The 15,196-nt window shown below is 34.0% G+C and overlaps 2 protein-coding genes across 4 annotated transcripts; one reads left to right on the forward strand and one right to left on the reverse strand.

Moving 5' to 3' along the window:
- Positions 1-7,545: 7,545 nt before the first annotated feature.
- On the forward strand, positions 7,546-11,550 carry LOC111283854 (VAN3-binding protein-like). Its single transcript, XM_022872487.2, has 7 exons — positions 7,546-8,380; positions 8,508-8,612; positions 9,565-9,997; positions 10,435-10,665; positions 10,746-10,795; positions 10,902-10,959; positions 11,045-11,550. Exons 1-7 carry the CDS (start codon positions 8,018-8,020, stop codon positions 11,248-11,250), a joined length of 1,446 nt encoding a protein of 481 aa, XP_022728222.2. The 5' UTR covers positions 7,546-8,017; the 3' UTR covers positions 11,251-11,550.
- A 46-nt stretch (positions 11,551-11,596) lies between these two features.
- Positions 11,597-14,446, reverse strand: LOC149519784 (uncharacterized). 3 transcript variants are annotated; one of them, XM_089758611.1, is made up of 5 exons: positions 14,159-14,446; positions 14,001-14,061; positions 13,809-13,901; positions 13,279-13,459; positions 11,597-12,991 (listed from the first exon to the last, which is right to left on the reverse strand). In XM_089758611.1, the coding sequence occupies exons 2-5, from the start codon at positions 14,010-14,012 to the stop codon at positions 12,867-12,869; spliced, it is 411 nt and encodes a 136-aa protein (XP_089614737.1). In that variant the 5' UTR covers positions 14,013-14,061; positions 14,159-14,446; the 3' UTR covers positions 11,597-12,866. The 3 variants fall into 3 exon arrangements, with proteins under 3 accessions (XP_089614737.1, XP_089614740.1, XP_089614738.1); XM_089758614.1 differs by having other exon boundaries at positions 12,603-12,991; positions 13,275-13,459; XM_089758612.1 differs by having other exon boundaries at positions 12,901-13,459.
- Positions 14,447-15,196: the final 750 nt, after the last annotated feature.

Here is a 15,196-nt window from a genome sequence, read left to right on the forward strand (position 1 = left end):
AGTGAGTTATTGTCTTTCATGGAATCATAATTAAGGGTGTAATCAAGTCGAGTCGAGTCAATACAGTGAGAAGCTTAAGCTCGGATTCGGCTCTCAACTTGAGGTTCAATACTCAACTTGAATTAGATCGAATTTTATTTTTTTAGTTCAAGCTCGATTCGAAATCGAGCTACTCGAATTTGCTCGATTAAGCTCGATTAATATATTAAAATAAGTTCGATTCTTATATTCGACAAGAATTTGATTATTTATACTTAAGTTCGAACTCGAATTCGAGATATTTTATTAATTAAAATAATAAAAAATTTTAAATATAATAATTCGATTAGGTTCGTGAACTACTCGAGTCGAATATAAAAATATTAAAACTTATCTTGATCGATAAGTCGAATTATTCGAATTTGATCAAATTTTATTCAAATCGAACCTAAATATCTTATGAATACTAATATATCATTTTCACCTCTAATCATAACTCATAATTATTGTTCTCTGGTTTGAGCATATATATATATTATATTTTATGTACGAACAATTTAAAAAGATTAATTTTGTGGATAAAAGTCCAAATTATGAATTTGAAAGGAGAAATGATAACTAAGACAACGTTTCTGTTGACATGATTAATTAATTTGAAAATTTGAGGTTTTACACAAAATCATGTTGAGATATTTTTCTGGGATTGGTAGGAGTAGAGTTTATCGGAGGATGAGTTGGTCAAAGTTTGTCAGAAGAAGCTTAGGGGACACCAAAATTGAAATTTTAAAATACAGTTCAACATTCAAATTAATAAAAAATATATAAAAAATAATAACAAAAAAAAAAAAAACAGAAAGAAAATTAGAGCAATATTTACAAACTTTCTTTTATCTTTTATCTTTTATAGATAATGACGTGACTATCTATACAAGTTACCTAAAGATCATGTGTAAAAAACGTGCAAGTAATGACATGATGGGCCCCCGGTGCAATTACCTGCATCGATTTCTTGCAAAAATATTATTAAAAACTTGAGAGTCATGAGAGCAAACATCAGCGCTTAGCACATATCGGCCTCGCCGGAGGAACATGATAATAATTGTAATTGACAAACCTTAAAAGGTGGGACAAAATTAAGACCAGGCATTTTGCATAATTTAAGATCACACGTGTTTGTTTAAATTAAAATTAAAATTAATTAATTTCTATAATTATAATAATTTTAAATTTTAATAATTATAATTTATTTTTCTATCATCGTATTCTAATCATATTGGGGCCTCTTTATACCAAATTAAGACCACACACTCTTAGATATTGTTAAATAATGCGTGGTCAAATGTTCCACGTGGGGATTTTTGAATGTGGTCGGAAGGAAAGATAATTTTCAGAGCTTATGATAAATTGGTCTTTCTCTGACTCGAATTGAGGGACGGAGAGAAAGCGTAGTTCCCTTTCTCTTTCCTTCAAAAAAACCGGCTGATCAACAAGTTGTTCACTTCTTCAAGTGGAATTGGCCTCTTCTTTCTTTCGTTTCCATGGTTTTTATTTTTCTCTAATAAGGTTTCCTTAATAGAGGAAATTCAGCCGATCCCACTTCTGGATCATATTATCGGAGCTATATTCAAATAGTAAACTTCAATTCTGGCAGACCGGAGCAGAGCTAGCTGGGAATTGGGCAGGCTTTCCCCAATGTCGTAATCTTTGTTTAATCATAGTAGCTTGTGGTTCCTACTAAGCAATCCCCTGAAAGGTCCTATAGCACCAGATAATTGAATCTAGAATATGTCAAATATGTGATAAATATTCTATATTTTCCAAAACATTTCACCTTCAAAATAGGTGGCTTCTTCTTTTTCCTTTTTTGCTTTGGGCTTGGGGGTTGGGGGTGAGGGGAAAGCCTGGTCAGGCCAGTTATGAAAATATTAGTTACCTTTCAGGATCAAAAATCTTGAATGAAAACATGTAATCCATATCTAATAAGATCTCTATCACAATCATAAGATCATAACTGTCTTCTCCTTCCAATTAATCCTTGCATGGCAGAATAAAAATGCCAAAGATGGCCAGCTCAAGGATATGAAATAAATGAGGAACTAAGTATAGTACAAAAAATGTATGAAGCTATATCTTTTGCCAGCATTTGTTGACAAAGTAGAGTAGGATAATCTATTTAGATCTTAAATTGAGATTGGGTCTGTAATTTGCTCTCTTTCAAGTCTTTATATATATATATATATCATAATTGATTTTCGGCAATCATAAAAAAATAAAAAACGAGGAATAACTTTGCGGCCATGCTTATCATGCTAGTCATGGCCATTAATCTAACCATGAAGCATTGGAATTAATATATATGCAATTACGATCCAGACAAATAAGTCCATTTCTCTAATGCACAAGACTGCACTGATGTCAATCCCTGTACTTGTAATATCTATTTCTACTGTAGCACAAAACGTGTTGGGGAACTAGGTCTTCTCCAATCTCACAAGAGACTCGAGAAGATTGAAGAGGAGGGTGATAACAATTTCAACCCTTATGACAAATGTGGCTTATTTAAATGGTTGACATAAAAATAGTTATTCTTAAACACAAATTAAATACAGTTGGAGTGCTTCTAGTTAGAAAATCATGTAATTATTATAGCTTTAAGAGCAAATTGATATATGATTTTAAATATATGGTTATCGATACAAATTTAATTCGGGAATTGGAATGGTTAATTGGATGGACTTTTAAATGGCCTCTTGATATGTTTATGTGCATTATTGGTTGACATTCATGAGAAATAAAGAGCGTATGGAAGGCAAAATAATAACTCAAGTGGCTTCATTTCCAAACGGTAACTGAGATCATCTGACTGTCTTGAGGGCAGGAGAATCCTCCTTTTAGGGGCCTCAAGTTTTGTGGCCATAGAAAATGTGTGCCTACACTGGCCAATGGTCTGCTTGGAACTCAACGATGGAACAAAATCTTCTACCTGAATTATGGCCTTCAAGTCCTGTTGCAATCGGCCTCATAATTGAGTCAGCAGTGCATGCATTTGGAGAATGACCCCCTCCAAATAAATGTGGGAAGACTGTTATTTTCATCATAATAATTTCATTATTGAGTTATAAATAAGGATTATGAGTATCCAGCAAATCTTAAATGGAGAGCTAGGTCCACAAAAAGGACCTTCTATAGAATGGAGAAGGAAGCATGTGTGGCAGGGGAAGAGTGTTGGTGACCACTTAGGGTTGAATTTTCTTCTGGGTGCTTCACAGGTACAAAGATTTGGGTGAAATTCAAATGAATGGTGCTGATATCATGCTATAAAAGGGTAAAGAGATTGGATAAGAAACACAATAAATAAATAAATAAACATCCCAAAGCTGAGAAAGAATTTCATGGTTCAATTTTGTCCTTATAGCTGAATAGACTCATGGAGAAGTAAAAAAGATACCAAATAAAGCTATAATTACATGGTTTATGGTCAGAAAAAGCAGATTAAACCAGAACATACATATCACTTTTTTTCTAGAAGGTAGCAATACATATATTTAACTTGATTATTTTGGTAACCTATCAGGCCTCTGGCTAGTTTTCATATAGCTTTGAAAGATGAGATTCATCCCCTCTAGCTTTATATATGTTATTCTCACACGTTTCAACCAATTTCAAAACAATTACAAGAACTCAATTATTTCTAATGTTCTGTTTTTCTATAAACTTTATTTGCCTAACCAAAATGGCATTATCCTCTGATAGTACATGTGCATCTTCCCTTGCTAGAATCTCAGTAGTTTCCATCATCTAGGGCTATGGATCATCAAGAATATTTGAGAATAAAGAAGAGAAGGATCTAACAAAAGGAAAAGAAGTATATATAATAGAGCTGCAAAATGGAATTTGAAAACAAAAGTGAAAGAAACAAACACTTCCTGGCCGATATTACTAGGCTTGGTAAATCCCATTTCACATGTTTCTGTTACACCTTTTTCCCATCACATAGCTAAAGATATATCCATGCCCCATCAGCCCTTTCTAATTGCCTGCTACAAAGGTGCCTAATTTATTGTCCACACCTCTGAAAATAAACAACTTTTTCCCCAACTTATTTCACCATATCCCTCTCTTGGTCTGCTTTGATCTGAGTCCCAATTAAGTCCTTCAGGGGACTCATTGAAATTTGAAACTTTTAAGGTTTGAATCTTGAGAATGAGGAATGGGTTTATTAAGTGGAAAAGGATCATCTTTCATTATGTTGCCGAAGGCATAGTGGGTTTTTGTATACCAAGAAGCTAAATTTGAATTGGATGATCAAACAACATTTTTATTGGTGCTTCAAGCATGATCTAAGTGGCAGATTTGTGCACTTATTCGGCCTCAAAAAAATCAGGGAGCAACGTACCATTGAGCGGGAATTAACAAAATTTTGCTGCATCCAGCTGAAGGACAGGGAAAACATGTTGGGACAGTTTGGATGCGACAGAGGATTGCTCTGTTTGGACGGGGAAATTCTGCTATGGTTGCTATTATCTACTGGGTTAGTATTACCACCTCATGCAGAAAGACTAGGCACAAATAGAATGTGATCTCTCTGTTTCTTTCTGCTTTTGGACAGTGCAAAACTGATTGTTTGTGGTTAAATGAGCAGTTTCAACAGCTATTTACTGATTGATTCCATGAACAGTTCTTTTTCTGACATCCAAGGGGAACAGAGTGGGCATTCTTAACTTGGGTAAAAGTTAACAGGGGGCCTTTGGGCTTCTGGATGTTAGCTTTTGTTTGCTATGTTAAAACTATTGTTTGCTGGGTGCTGCAGTGTAACCGTAACTTATAATAAGTTGCATTCTGCTCCGCCCTCGCTTTGGCTTGTTGTATCCTGCTAGCTAATGCCTGCAACTGAAGAGTATAATAAATGGCTTGCCGTGTCTTTTTTATTTCCACAGTTAAAAGCTTGATGTTGCTTTACCTCGTATATTAAACTTAAGCAAGAAGATGGAGAATTAAAGTTGGCGAGGACAAGCACTATGATTTAGATAAACCATGGTTGGTGCATTTCGGCCCTCACTCATCTTTGAGGGCTCTCACCGGATCATACTAGAATCGATCTATTCAATGAAACCTAGATTTAAGACACAAAAATAAATTTTGAAACTCTGTTTTTTTTTTTCAAACTTAAAATTTATTTTATAAAAATTTTACTGTTAAATATTTTTATAAAAATTTAATAATTTTATAATATGTTGATAATTATTTAATGAATTAATTTCGTTAATATAAAACTAATTATTTATTAAATTTTATTATATTTATAAAATTTATTATCTATAATAATTTTACATATTTATTAAATAAATAATATGATGTGACAAATAAAATCTTAAAAAAATAACACGCAACTTAAATCTTTTCTTCAAAATTTTAAATTTATCAAAAATAATAATTTTAAAGTTTTAGTGTTTGATCTAACAGATGCAAAGCGCAAACGGAAGGAGGGTATTTGATCTTCGAGAAAATATGTGCCTCTGCAAGAAAACTAAGAGGAGTAAGATGAGATGACAAGACAGATGATGACGTATCCAGGCACGCGCATTTTGGCATCGGTCTTTCTCCGGAGTCTGGGAGTAGGCAGCTTTTGTGTCCGAAACTGTAGTAAAAATAAAAACATCTCAAGGCGCTGTCGGCCTTGGACGTTAAGCCTCAAGAGACCTCACACGGCCATGGAGTTGGTGACCTCCAAGGTAAATTTGATAATTTCAAATATAATAATATAATTTAAAATTTTAATAAAAATTATAAATAAATTTAATAAAATAAAAATATATTTATATATTTATATCGATTAAATTATAATAAATTATTTTTATATAAAATATTATATAAATATATAAATTATTAGACAAAAAATACTAATCGACAGATTTACCCCCATGCATCTCAGCCTGCATGTATAAGGGTACACAATGTTGCTAGTATCTACATTTGATTATATTGTAGATGGATTACACTAAATTGCCAGGCTGGTTTGAAAACCCTCCTACATTACAATGTGGGGATACATTTTCTTTTTCATGTGGTTGGTATAGGTATAGTATTTAATACCACATATTTGTTTCCAAGCTTTCGGTCTAGTGATTAAAAATATTTAAAAAGGTACCAAGAGCTTGATTTTGAATTAAATTTTTTTTTTCTTATTTATATTAAAATTTTATCCTTTTAATGTAATAAAAAAAAACTATATATTTATACACTCACATATCTTTTTCTTTTGCGGTGTAATTATATTAGAGGTCGAAATTCAATTCAACTTTTTGAATAATAGAAAAACATGTAGAACTAATTAAGCATTAAGCTAAATGTTTAATTTTTTTATAATAAAGATTATAATGTGAAAGGTATTGAAATTTGAATTAAAAATTTAATGATTATTATTTTTTAAAAACAATTATATGAATTAAAAGAATTAAGACCTTATTTGAAAAACTATTAAAAAATTTTATTGTATTGAAAACTAAAAATTTCAACACTTTTAAGTTTTCAATACGTTTGATAACACATCATAAAATCCACTTAAAAGAATTTTTTTCATAAAAAAATGTTGAATAAGATAAATAGGTATTACTTGATTTAGAAAATATTCAATAAATTTTTTGAATTATTATCCCCTAAAAACATTGCTTCATTATCTGCAATAAAAATAAAGATAAATAAAATAAAATAATAAATTTTCTTAATTTAATATTTTACAATAATATATTTATATTTAACATTTAACTTCAGTAAAATTTCAAAAAAAATTTATAATTCAAATTCAGTATTTATCAAATTTAATACTTATATTCAAATACTTTTGATTTGCTTAATGTAAGTAAAAAAAAAAACAGTGGTGGTCACTTCCAATTACCATTATCAACAATTGCCATGGAGCCGCATTGGGTTTGGAAAGTGACGCCTAAAATAGAAGATGCTTCTTTGGTTATGGGAGATTTTTGTAACTTACACATGCTTCTTCTTGCAAGCTAGAGCTTAGTTTTAGCTAGCTCCGGCCGTAGCATCTTTCTTCAATTTCACGGTTTAACCCGTAGCTTTCCCACCGCCCGGGGCTGATTGCTTTTTAATCACATGCATTCTCCATTATTTTTCGAGTGGGGAGCATCTTGCCGCCGGTATTTAAAACGTTCAAAAAAACCTTTTATAGATAGTAGATAAAATCATCCAGTGACAGATGTCAGTCGAACGGAATATTATTATTAAATATAATATAATAACATATGAATATAATATAAATATAAAAATATAAAAATAATATATTTTAAAATTTTAATAATATTATATATAAATTTAATAAAATTTTAAAAATAAATTTTATATATTTATATTAATAAAAATTATAATATATAATTTTTATATAAAATATAATATAAATATATAAATTATGATATTTTACATTATATAAATACATAAATAATAAGCTTATACGCTACCACCTTCACTTCTTTAGTCTCGACCGCAGCTGAACCACTTTTCTTAGCTTTGACTAGACCACTAGACCTTACATTATTCAATTGTACAGCGAAACTGGTGGGGAAATGCCAGTTGGAACGAAATGATTGATTTTGGCAATAATTTTTTGTGCTATTATTCAGTAGCATTAATTTTTTTTTTTAAATGTCGCACTTTAAAATTTTAAAAAATATTTATATGGATTGAGATTTTAATTTTAAGTATAATAAATATTATATTTTAAAATTGATAATATAATTAATTAAGTTAAAATTTGAATTTAATATTATGATATTTTTAATAATTTTAATAAAGCATCGTATTTGCTCGATAATTAATGAATTTTATATTATAATTTTGATTTAAAGTTGTAGTATATAAATAAAAAAGGCTGGCCCACTTATCAAAGGTAGATGATACCCAATATACCCAAAGTAAGCCGAAAACCTTGTCATCTATATAAAAGGCCCCATAAATCCTCTCTTTTTTAAAGCCTATAAAAACAAAACCAAAGCTCACTTTCACTTTTTATCAACTTCTCTTCATGGAAGAGGCACGTCCAAGGACTCGTCGTCGTCCGGAGAAAATTTCCCACCTTTCTCTCTCTGGAACGCAGCTGCCAGAGAGCCCAAGAGGTCCAATGGAGTTCCTCTCAAGGTCATGGAATGTTTCAGCTCTCCAAGTGTCCAAAGCCCTTGCTCCTTATCATCATCATTCAGTCACTAGTTGTAGTAGTAGTAGTACGGTTCCCAAGTCTGCCAGCAGCTCTTCTTGCACCACCACTTCTATACCTGAAGATATAAGTGGCAAGACGGGGGAGCTTGATAAGGCTGCTGTTGACAATCAGTTCTCTTTCACTTCCTCTGCTACTTCACAGCTCGTTCTCGAACGCATCATGTCACAATCGGTAAATACTTCACATATAAAGAAAAAAAGTGCTTTAGTTTCTTTTTTTATGTTCAAATAAGCGCTAGAAACTCACTGTGATCTTTCGTGTGGTTTGCTTTTTTTGACTGGTTTATATATATTTGTAGGAAGTGTCACCGTTAACGTCAGGGAGGCTCTCTCACAGCAGCGGACCTTTGAGTAATGATAGCCCTCCAGTTTCTGCATCCGAGGAATTCGACGACGTCGTTAAGGTCTTGTACACATGCCCTAGTCTACTTCCCTGTTCCCTCTCCTTTTCTCATGTGTACATACGTTCAAACTTCAATGTTGAACAATACATTGAAGACAGGCAGGAGTCCAATATGTCAGCTTTCTCTGTCTCTTCTCTGCTAAAAACACCATCACTCATCCCTCTCCGGTGCTAGTAATCTTTGGGGTTACTTTACTTTAGTATACACTGAACAGAAAAAACAGAGCAGGAACTTTTGTCTTCTTCCAATAAAACCTTTTCATTTCCCTAACGATCTGCTATGGTGTCTGTCTTATCAGCTAAAGCTGCCTGTTTTCAGGCCTTAAAATGAACGTACCAGCTATTATATCAAATTAAACAATGTGATTGCCAGCTGTTGGTCTAAGCTTTATGTCCAAAATGGTTTTAAGACCAAATTCGAGCTTTGGGCTGTGATTCTCTGCCACGCTGTAAATTTTTTCTTTTACGGAAAGCTTGTCTTTGAATGATGATGAATATTGGGGGTGAAATGATCAGCTGATTTGAACAAGTTGTGGACTTGAAATTGGCTTAAATTTTCAGTTGGAATGTCATGTGATTCATGTCATTGTTTATCTGTTTGCTTTTCTGTTTTTGGTTATTTGATCCTCCGCCAAATTCAAAACCCTCCCCGGCTAAAGTAAACAATCTCTCACACTTCTCTTCACTGGAAAGTAATACAGTAAGTACATATGGCCACCAGATTCTTTAGCTTTCAGGTCACATCTGTGCAGGATTGGCACATATCCTTGATCTGTTTGATTCTGCTTCATCTTAGACTTTTATTCACTAATTAACAACCACAAAGTCATTGTCACACCTATTGTTGATTATAATTAAGTTTCCATTGTTGTTGCATTTTCATACTCGTGCATGTTCAAATCCATATTCAAGAGACATTAAAATAATTGGCTTTGTAATTACAATTCTTCCAGTATTTCCGTACCCACAACTCCATGCAACCTTTGTTCAATGGAAGACGCACAAGTGCTGTTAATGGCGTTAACACACCCAGCGGGGCCAAGACAGTGAGGAGATGGTTAAAAGACAGGAAAGAGAAAAAGAAGGAAGAAGCCAGAGCTCACAATGCCCAGCTCCACGCTGCTATCTCAGTTGCTGCAGTTGCCTCAGCGATGGCAGCCATTGCAGCAGCCACTGCGGCTTCTTCTTCTACCTCAGGAAAAAATGAACAGTCAACGAAGACCGACATGGCTGTGGCATCAGCAGCAACATTAGTAGCGGCACAATGTGTGGAGGCTGCAGAAGCTATGGGAGCTGAACGTGACAATCTTGATTCAGTTGTGAGCTCTGCTGTTAATGTTCGTTCACATGATGATCTCATGACTCTTACAGCTGCTGCAGCTACCGGTAAAGATTTCTCACTGGCACCAATCCAGGATCTTATCTTATTTTTTTCTGCAGCAGCTTGTGGAGCCTGATAGGTAGTATTAGTCCCTGGAACAGCAAAAAATCTTCACCAAAATACTTCTTTCATTTTAACTGCCATTATTGCAAAATTAGTGTACCCTATAACACTCATCAGTCACCAGATTCTATGAAGTACAGAACAACAAGCATGAGAAAAAACAGACTCTCCAAAATTAATTGATTATAAACTTTAATCAGGAAAAAATTCTATTACCACTTTTGGATTTTCATTTTTTGTACAGTCTATTCGTAGGAGAAAATCATGTTTGAATAAGCATATACTTGATTGTAAAAGAATTAGCTGCTCCATTGGACTTTCATTGGTATTCATTATAAAAGATGAACCTTCATTGATGGAGTTTATTTTTTCTGTGCAGCTTTACGCGGGGCTGCAACTTTAAAAGCAAGAGCGTTAAAGGAAGTTAGGAACATTGCAGCAGTCCTTCCAGCAGAGAAAAGAATAAGCGTTGGATCCTGTGCTAAAGGCAATAATGGGCATCCAAACTGTAACTATAGCGGAGAACTTGCCCCCGGAGAGGATTTCCTTACTGCCTGTAGTCAAGAGCTCCTTGCCAAGGGTACTGAACTTCTCAAAAGAACCCGGAAAGGTAGTAATTCTGTTCATTAATGTTGCAAAATTAAACATTTTATGATTTCAAATCATATAGTTTACATTTTATCTGTGCAGGTGACCTTCACTGGAAAGTTGTCTCTGTTTATACGAATAAGACAGGCCAGGTACCTATTGCTTCAGTCAAACACATCAGGAATGTTACTTTTTATGTATAAGTGAATGTTTTCTCACACAATTACGCAAACATCCATATTTTTTTAACTTTTGAAGGTGATTTTGAAGATGAAAAGCAAGCATGTCGGTGGGACATTCACCAAAAAGAAAAAGAGTAAGTTATATTAATTGTACCAAGACAATGTTGTCAATATCAAATTGTCGATTGCCTTAGAAATATTATTCTTTTGGGGGTTCAGATGTGGTTTTGGAGGTGTGCAAGGACATGCCAGCATGGCCAGGGAGACATCTATTGGATAGTGGAGAGCCGCGTCATTACTTCGGATTGAAGACTGAAACAAGAGGAATTGTAGAGTTTGAGTGCAGGAGTCTGAGAGAATACGATATGTGGACTCAAGGTGTGTTAAGGCTTTTGTCAATTGTTGCTGAAAGAAAGCACAGGTGACAAGGCTCAACTACATCGCCTCTTGGCGGCTGGAATTTGGACTAATTTAGCTCATCTGCTAGACTTAAGCTCGATTGCTTCTAGGGGCTCAATGCAAGCAATTAGTCGTACGGTCCATTCAGACCAAGGGAATTTTCTAATTCTGCCATGCATACCTAACATTTTGAGCCGCTACAATCAAAATTCTGTGACTGCTTAATAGTTTTTGGGGGGGAGGGGTATAAATGTAACTAGCACTAGTTAGCAATCTATCAAACAATTGTATTACATGTATAAGATTGGGCTCTTTGCTTGCTTTATGGGTGTATATTTTTGCTTCTGCATATATTTTTTTTAAAAAAGAATGTCGTAATCTAAAAATTAAAAAAAAAAAAAAAGAATTTCAGGTTTTCAAATTTAATCTCATTATATGAATTAACTGGATTAAGTATGGATTAATGATTTCTTTGTGGATTCTATACAAAAATTAAATTTAAAGTAAACAACAATGAGAAGGATAAAATGAACAAGAAAATATTTACATGGTTCAAGCAATTGTTTTATTTTATACTAGTGTAGGTGTTACGGGTCGAGACTTAAGTTTCGAACTCACGTGGCTCCATGACCCGGGTATGCACTCATCTAACGTCCCAGATTAACCTTTTTGTCACGGTTCACACCCTTGTGACGTATTGTCCGTTCTGGCCCCCTGACCTTACGGTTTTGTCTTATAAAAGGCGTCTCACAAGGCAGAGGTGGTGTGAACCTTTTTATACCCCAGTGACCCTTTTATTATGTTCGATGTAGGATTCAAGACATAAGAATGGCCCCCTGACCTTACGGTTTTATCTTATAAAAGGCGTCTCACAAGGCAGAGGTGGTGTGAACCTTTTTATACCCCAGTGACCCTCTTATTATGTTCGATGTAGGATTCAAGACTTTTTCTTATGTCCATGACATTCTCCTCTACTGAACCTCGTGACGCCCTCGTCACGAAGGCTGGCCACTCTGCCTATCTCTTTCGAGGTGTTCGGCATGGATCGAACGGTTTAGGGCTAGTTCTGATACCACTTGTTACGGGTCAAGACTTAAGCTCCGAACCCGCGAGACTCCGAGACTCGAGCATGTACTCATCCGGCGTCTCAGATCAGCCTTTCTGTCACGATTCACACCCTTGTGAGGTATTGTCTGCTCTGATCCCCTGGTCTCACGGTTTTATCTTACAAAAGTCACCTCACAAGGCAGAAATGATGTGAACCTTTTTATACCTCAGTGACCCTCCTATTATGTTCGATATGAGATTCAAAATTCTTTCTTAGATCCATGACATAGGGGTTTAGCTTGGTCTGATTTTTTAAAGTAATTGAATTTAAACTTAAAGTGATATATGCAATTATTATGAATTAACTATTTAACAGCAATTTAATAAGAAAAATTGCACAAAAAGTTATAAAATTAATAACTTAGATAAGCTGTGAAAGTAAGCAGAGAACGTTGACTAAGCATTTTGAAAGTAAAGAACTATGAAAAAGGATAGTTGCTGAAAAGAAAATGTCTTGAAACATTTAAAAAATTATCTTAATCAGAAATTGTTCTGTGCTATTACCAATAATCATTGTATGCAATCACTACAAATTTCAAGATAAATTAAAAAAAAAAAAAAAAAAGAAATCAAGACCTGTGAACATAAAGAACACAGTGACATGCCTGATTAGCCGCAGAAGATACTGCGCTCCCATCCATGGACACAACCGCCATGTATCTGCACAAGAAAAGAAAAAGGCATTCCCCCCATTATAACATCTAAACTATTGGTTTAGATTTGCTAATGCCAAAAAAGCACAAAACAAATATCAAATCAACCTAGCTATAAAAGTTTTCAATTACATATATTAAATCAACCCAGCTATAAAAGTTTATATCTTTTGGTCTTCTGCTATAAAAGTTTAAATCTGCTAAAACCAATTAAAACAGAAAAAAATTCATAAACAGAATACCAAAAAGATATATAATTGGCGTTGAAGTCGCCAAAAAAAATCCATAACCTACAAATTTGCAGTGCCCGAAAGAATGCTTCGAACGAGCCACAAAGAAAGAAGGGAGTAACGCCATCACTTCCATTCCTGTCATTGTTGAGCCAACTACTAAGCAGCGGCAGACCTATACTCCATCCCCTACCGCAAAAGGAACCAACAGGAAGGGAAGGAACAGGAATCCGGCATGCAACACACTAGATGGTGATAAAAAGGCAAAACATAGAAACTCATGAAATTAAACTTTGACAAACTCGTGAAAGCAACATCAAAACAAAGCACCAAAAACCAGGAAAAAAAAAAAACCAAACCACCAACTTGTTATGGCACTTTAAAAACAATGAAAGCTTACGCTATTGAAGCAATAATATGTAAATCTGAGTGAAACAAAATAGAAAAAAAAAAAAAAACCTCTAGAAACGGGAAAAAGCGTAACAGAAGAAAGGAAAGACAGGGACATTTGCATGTAATTTAAAAGCAAAATCTTTTTGCAATATTACTTCAGTGCAGAGGTGTATATGGGACATGTCAGGCTAGGAGACTCACCAATTCCATATCTGTGGCAATTGGTTTAGGATCTGAGGCCCCAAAATCAATCCCGCTATCTCTTTCTGGAGATGATCTAGATGGAGGAGAAGCCTAAAAAAAAGGAAAAAAAAAATCTTAGAATTCCATGGTCAAGAATTAATCAGGAAGAAAGAAAAAACTTGGATATTTTAATAAAAACTGGATTCACACCATCAGATCCATCTGGAACTTCTCTTCCCTCTGACTCTTAATCTCACAAACTGTTGAATTCCTGAAATACCAAAAATTTTCAATTTTGGAAATATTTCAAGCTTTCCAAACTTATAAACCCCCAAAAGAAGAAATGAATAGAAAGAAATAATGCTCACACTTTTGTTACTGTGGAGTTCTCACACTCATCATCCAATGGGAGACTAGTGGAAGAAGGATTATTAGCTGGAGAAGGTGAAGATTCCTTCTTTGGCGATTAAGACTCCTCTTTTTACAGATACAGATATTTCTTCTCTTGGATTCTTCGGTCGGAGGCTTAGAATCCGGTTCATGCATTACCATGCCACACAACATGCCCCATGTATCTTTTTATTCTCCATGCATTACCATATCCTTCATGCAATGCCACGTACTCCTTTTTATCAAACATACAATGTGACAACTGTCTCTCAACCAACAGGCCTAAAAATAGAAAAAAAAAGACAGGTGTCCAACACAAAATCCTTAAGGGATGCTTTTTATAGTAATATAGATTCTGAAAAAAACACCCCTAAGTCCCGAATCATTTTGAATCATTATAGTTAGAATTAATAAATGAGGTACAAAAACAATTCCTAGCAAAATCATTTAGCAGATCTTGACATTTAGATTGTTGATTTATCATTTAGTAGGAAAATATAATAACACAAACAGATAAAATCATCCCAGATTTTAGAATCTCATAATTGTATATCACAATGCAACTAATTATTTAATAATTAGAATCGTATATTTTCATGATTCAGCATGTGTAAACCTGTTAGAAGTGCATTCCATGTGAAAAGAATTTAAATTTTATAATCAAATGCAAACTGATAAGGCATGGGCGAGGCAAATGCTAAGAATCAATACAAATAGATTTTTCATAATGCAACATCATACTATAATAATAAGAAAACAATGGCATAAATCAATTCAAATCACGAAGATCCGGCAAGCATTACAATAAGTGCATAATTCAAATCCTGAATTGTAGACATCAAATTTGTTCAAAATTTTAATTAAGTTTTGGATTAAAATTTATCAGATATATTAGGTTCTCGGGCCGAAACTCGATTTCAATTCAATTAGGCTTCGTGCCTGATTTCAATTCAACTAGGCTTCAGGTTCGATTTCAAATTCAACAGGGTTCGTGGCCTAATTATGATTGGGCTCGA

The sequence above is a fragment of the Durio zibethinus genome, chromosome 3, assembly GCF_047325235.1.
Source record: "Durio zibethinus cultivar Kanyao isolate XHJ-2024 chromosome 3, ASM4732523v1, whole genome shotgun sequence".
NCBI lineage: Eukaryota > Viridiplantae > Streptophyta > Magnoliopsida > Malvales > Malvaceae > Durio > Durio zibethinus.

Coding starts and splice junctions, on each gene's coding strand:
- LOC111283854 (XM_022872487.2), top strand. CDS start 8,018: ATGGAAGAGGCACGTCCAAGGACTCGTCGTCGTCCGGAGAAAATTTCC. Junction 10,666..10,745: donor TCTCAAAAGAACCCGGAAAG/GTAGTAATTCTG, acceptor TTATCTGTGCAG/GTGACCTTCACTGGAAAGTT. Junction 10,960..11,044: donor ATTCACCAAAAAGAAAAAGA/GTAAGTTATATT, acceptor TTGGGGGTTCAG/ATGTGGTTTTGGAGGTGTGC.
- LOC149519784 (XM_089758611.1), bottom strand. Junction 13,460..13,808: donor TTGCCACAGATATGGAATTG/GTGAGTCTCCTA, acceptor ATCACCATCTAG/TGTGTTGCATGCCGGATTCC. Junction 12,992..13,278: donor CTTTCGGGCACTGCAAATTT/GTAGGTTATGGA, acceptor TTTCTTGTGCAG/ATACATGGCGGTTGTGTCCA.